The 4,115-nt window shown below is 39.7% G+C and overlaps 1 protein-coding gene across 3 annotated transcripts in view; it reads right to left on the bottom strand.

Annotated features, from left to right (window-relative positions):
• The window catches only part of ccdc102a (coiled-coil domain containing 102A), a 94,709-nt gene that overhangs the window by 2,737 nt on the left and 87,857 nt on the right, over nucleotides 1-4,115 (bottom strand). The window contains exon 10 of one of the 3 annotated variants that reach the window (XR_001776476.1): nucleotides 3,861-3,961. The exons of 1 other annotated variant lie outside the window; for it this stretch is intronic. Coding sequence is in view for 1 of the 2 variants with exons in the window: in XM_008405027.2 (XP_008403249.1) it covers nucleotides 3,919-3,961 (43 nt within the window). In the remaining variant the exon portion in view is untranslated. Of the gene's footprint in view, nucleotides 1-3,203; nucleotides 3,962-4,115 lie in introns of those variants that run through there. One more of the 3 variants, XM_008405027.2, reaches the window with a different exon arrangement.

Below are 4,115 nucleotides of genomic sequence, written 5' to 3'. Positions count from 1 at the left end.
ATATATATAAAACAGGGATGAAAGTAAGGGGGTATGACAGGGTACTGCGTACCCCTAAAAGATTTAGAGGGGGTACGCAGTACCTGCAAGAGAGGGGAGCGGCTGTCTGCTGTAAAACATGAATGGGTTCACTGTGCAGCCGTGAGAGCACCCACTAATCAGGCGTGACTGATTAGTTTTTCAAGAACAATCCAAAACACGACTTGATCAGTTAATAAATACCTTTTTTCTCATTTCATATTGTTTCTGAACTCTTCGTGCTTTACTAGAACAGCGGTGCAACTAGTCGATTGCGGAAGGTTTTGAGTCCATCTCAGCATTAAGTGACAAACTGCACGCCGCCAGGACGCTGAGGCCAGCACGTCCTCCTCTGATTGGCTTAAAACGTTCGTAACTTTATGAAAGAAATGCAACAAAAAAAATCAATAAAACGTGTTCAAATTAATGACCCAACAGCAATAATAACCTCAGTAATTATTGTTTCAACAAGTTCTTGTGCAATTCTGTGCGTTTCGGTTCTATGGCAAAATAACTAGCAGAGCAGGAGTTTAAAATGAACTAATCAACCACCTCTGTGTTCATGAGAAGCTTATTAATGATTGCTGTGATATTCCTCGTCGCCAGTTGTGATATTCTGGGTTGGAAAGAGACAGAAGAGATGCGGATACGGGTTCTTCCTTTTTAATGGTGGAACGCCAAACAAAATACAACCACTTCAGTGTGTGATGTCAGCTCTAGACGTCCTGATAAGTTGGCATACCAAAACTATTCCTAGAACAGGAACGTCGGTGTTTCTTGCCACTGAGGGGCAATAAACTACTCTATTACAATCGTAAAATAAATATCAAGCCTGCAAGCCTAATATCGTAACGGACTGAATGTTATATTTTTAACATAATCTCGGGCCGGCTTGTGGAGCGCAGGAGGTTGCCATGGCAACGGGTGTGCTTAAATGACAGAGACGGAGAGTAAAAAGGTGCGAGTGGTTTTGAGTTGATCACCTTTTCAGGTTGTTTTACCTTTGCTGTGGCTCATCACAACCGCTGTAGTTTCTGAACGTTCAATAAACAACAAACTTGAACTAATTACCTCGTTCTTTGTGAGTATACGTCATTTACAACAAGCATCAAACATATATATTTTTTTTTCATTAAGTATTTAACAAACAAATGGCTTCTACCGCGATAATTATGTGAAATTAAATTAATTGTCTAATATAAAAAAATTGTTTGGTGCTGTCGGGCTCAGAGTCTGAGAGGCTTTTCCTTTATATCAAACAATTTTGTTTTTTGCCTCTTATTTAGTGGAAATATTGATGTTGATGAGATTTTCTCCAAAATGATAACCTTTTTCAACCTTTGTAGCTCCACTGTTGAAAATGAGGCTCTAACATTCACAAATGAAATAAAATCCAGTCCAACGTCTGGTTTGAGGTGGTTCCTCTGGAACCTGTTGGAGGAAAAACATCCCAACTTCAGAAGATGAGCTTTAACCTAACAGAGCTCTGTGGTTCCTCCTGTCAGTATGAGAGTCAGGGTGAGGAGGCGCCATGTTAGGAAGATGAAGTGGAAGCTGCAGGATCTTCAGAACAAACAGGTCATGATACTGGGCTACTGATTATCCCTCTGTCTGGACACAGGAACAATATAACCAGTTTAAAAGCTAAAATGAATGGTTAAATGCCAGACATGGAAAACTGGGATGCACTCAGTGCCATGATGTTCAGAGTTTAGGTCTCATGGCATCTCAAGGTGTCAACATTGCAGCTAGTGAACTGAAGGAAATACAGCTTTATTTTGTAGCAATTCAAGAGCTACCCAGCTTTTATTGCTTCACAAAAAAATTAATCAGCACAGAAACTCCAAGGCACACAAAGAGGCAATATATGTATGTATGTTTGTGTGTTCTTTTTATTTTTTTTGTCATAGTACCCCCAAGAATTTAAAACTACTTTCACCCCTGTGTGTGTGTGTGTGTGTGTGTGTGTGTGTGTGTGCGTGTGCGTGTGCGTGTGTGTGTGTGTGTGTATATGTGTGTGTGTCACTTTTCTCACTTTTAGCTTACATATACATAGACGTAACATTAGACTTAATTTACTTGTTACTTGTTTACTTGTTTTTAACTTGCATTGTTTCAAAATGAGCTTCATGTAGGCTTCAATACAATTTATTAATATAGTGTAGTTAATTTTTTTTACGTCTTTAATATAGTAATACATATCAATACAGTAATTGATATGTATTTCTGTATTGGACAGCGCCTATTAGTTGCTATGTGATGCATTGAGTTATGTCCAGACAACCATTTTATCCCAATGAAGGACGAGCAGAAATCTGTCACAAAAATATTAGTAGTGCCATCATTTATTATCAGATATATCTATTAAATTCGACTTAAAATAAAGATGAGAAAACCAGTGTTTGATAAATTCTCTGTGATACAAATCTATAAACAGTTTGGTTTCTGTTAGTTCTGTCAAGATGTAAGAAGGGGCAAATTTCTCTTATATTGGTCAATCGTTTTATTTTAAATATGCTGTAGGAGCCGTAGTTTGATGACTGTAATAAATATCACCATGTTTTACGAACAGAGGGGATTAGTTCAGTTTTTGTTGTTTGTTTAACTTTTAGGAATTGCAGTGGCTGCAGTGCGCCACAATAAAGGTACAATAAAGCTGATAAACAGGTGAAGAACCAAACTAGACAAAACCACTTCTATTTTGCCTTTTCTCGCTCTGTGTCGGGTTTACCCTACACGAGGACCCGTGCACATGTTAAGGTTATCAAAGTCAATAGCAGGCTAACAACAGTTAGGCTAGCATAACTGACTCACTGCTCACTTTCTCAATATTTTCTCTAAATTAAAACTTTTTCCTCATCTGTTAAATATGAAACCCTTCAACCTTGTTATCTATGGCTGTCATAGGGTTGAATTAACCGCTAAACATTGCGTCGTTTTTTTACAGATTCTTTGCGTAAGTGTGGTATTTTCCTGACCACCGATATTCCTGACTCAATGGACAGCAATGGCGCATGTGTGGCGCATAAGTCATGTAATGTCCAGTCCAGTAATACATATCCATAAATGCTGCTGACTCGCACTCTGTCCTTCTCTCGCACTTCCCGCTACTTAGCAGTGGGTGTCAGGTTACATTGTGTTGCATTCAATGTTATCGGAAAAACGAGATTCATGCGCTTAATGTCCGATTTGCCATAACTATTTATTGAATTCATAGTCGCCAACTGGGGTGGCAAGGCTCTTATTTGGGGTGGCAACTGCTACCCCAAATAAGAGTTTTGTTGGTTATTTTATCATTTCAGATTATTGTGAAGTGCCAACTAATTTACAGTCAGCTGTCTGGGACAAACGTGGCTGTTTCAACAGGAACCAGAATAAACAATGTAGGGTTTGTGGGGTAGCAACAAATCTGATGAGCTGTGCAGAACTTCAACTACTGGAGACCTGCTGAACCAGATTAAGTCTTTTATTGGTTACGCTCCTCTGCGGCTTTGACAGGACCTACAGCATTATGCTGGGGGAGATGTCACACAGTGTGGAAGATGAGTCTGAATCTCAAGTGATCCAAGTTACATCCACATAGATGGCTGCTTGTAGACTGGTTTTCCAGAAGAAACATTATAGAGAAAGTTACTAATTTCATCCATCAGTGGTCATGATGGCTAAAAAAGTTTAAACTCAACGAACTTGTCATTGAATTAATTTCATGGTCTCAGCTGTATGTAAGTTAATATGTAGAGTTAGTGTGTGTGGGTTCCACTCAGAACCCACCAGGTTCAGTTGGAGGTGTGTCCATGAGTGTGTGAGAGTGCATGTGTGTCTGAACCCGTCACTCAGCTAACCTCTCTCTCCATCAGCCTTACTCCTCCTCCTCTTCTCTTTGTCTTCTCTCCATTTTCTTCACACCGTCACTTTGAGCCTCAGCAGCCAATCACCAAGCTCCCTGTCACATGTTACCATAGTAACAGAGAGCTCTTGTGTTGCTGTGTGCCATGCCAGGTGTGTCAGAGTGATTTGAGAAATGAAGACAAACACAGCCCTAGCTTCCATCAGTTTGTTGTCATTCAGCTGTGAAGGGTGTGTGTGTGTGTATATAT

This window comes from Poecilia reticulata, linkage group LG3, assembly GCF_000633615.1.
Source record: "Poecilia reticulata strain Guanapo linkage group LG3, Guppy_female_1.0+MT, whole genome shotgun sequence".
Lineage (NCBI taxonomy): Eukaryota > Metazoa > Chordata > Actinopteri > Cyprinodontiformes > Poeciliidae > Poecilia > Poecilia reticulata.
This window is presented reverse-complemented; position numbering and strand designations above follow the sequence as displayed.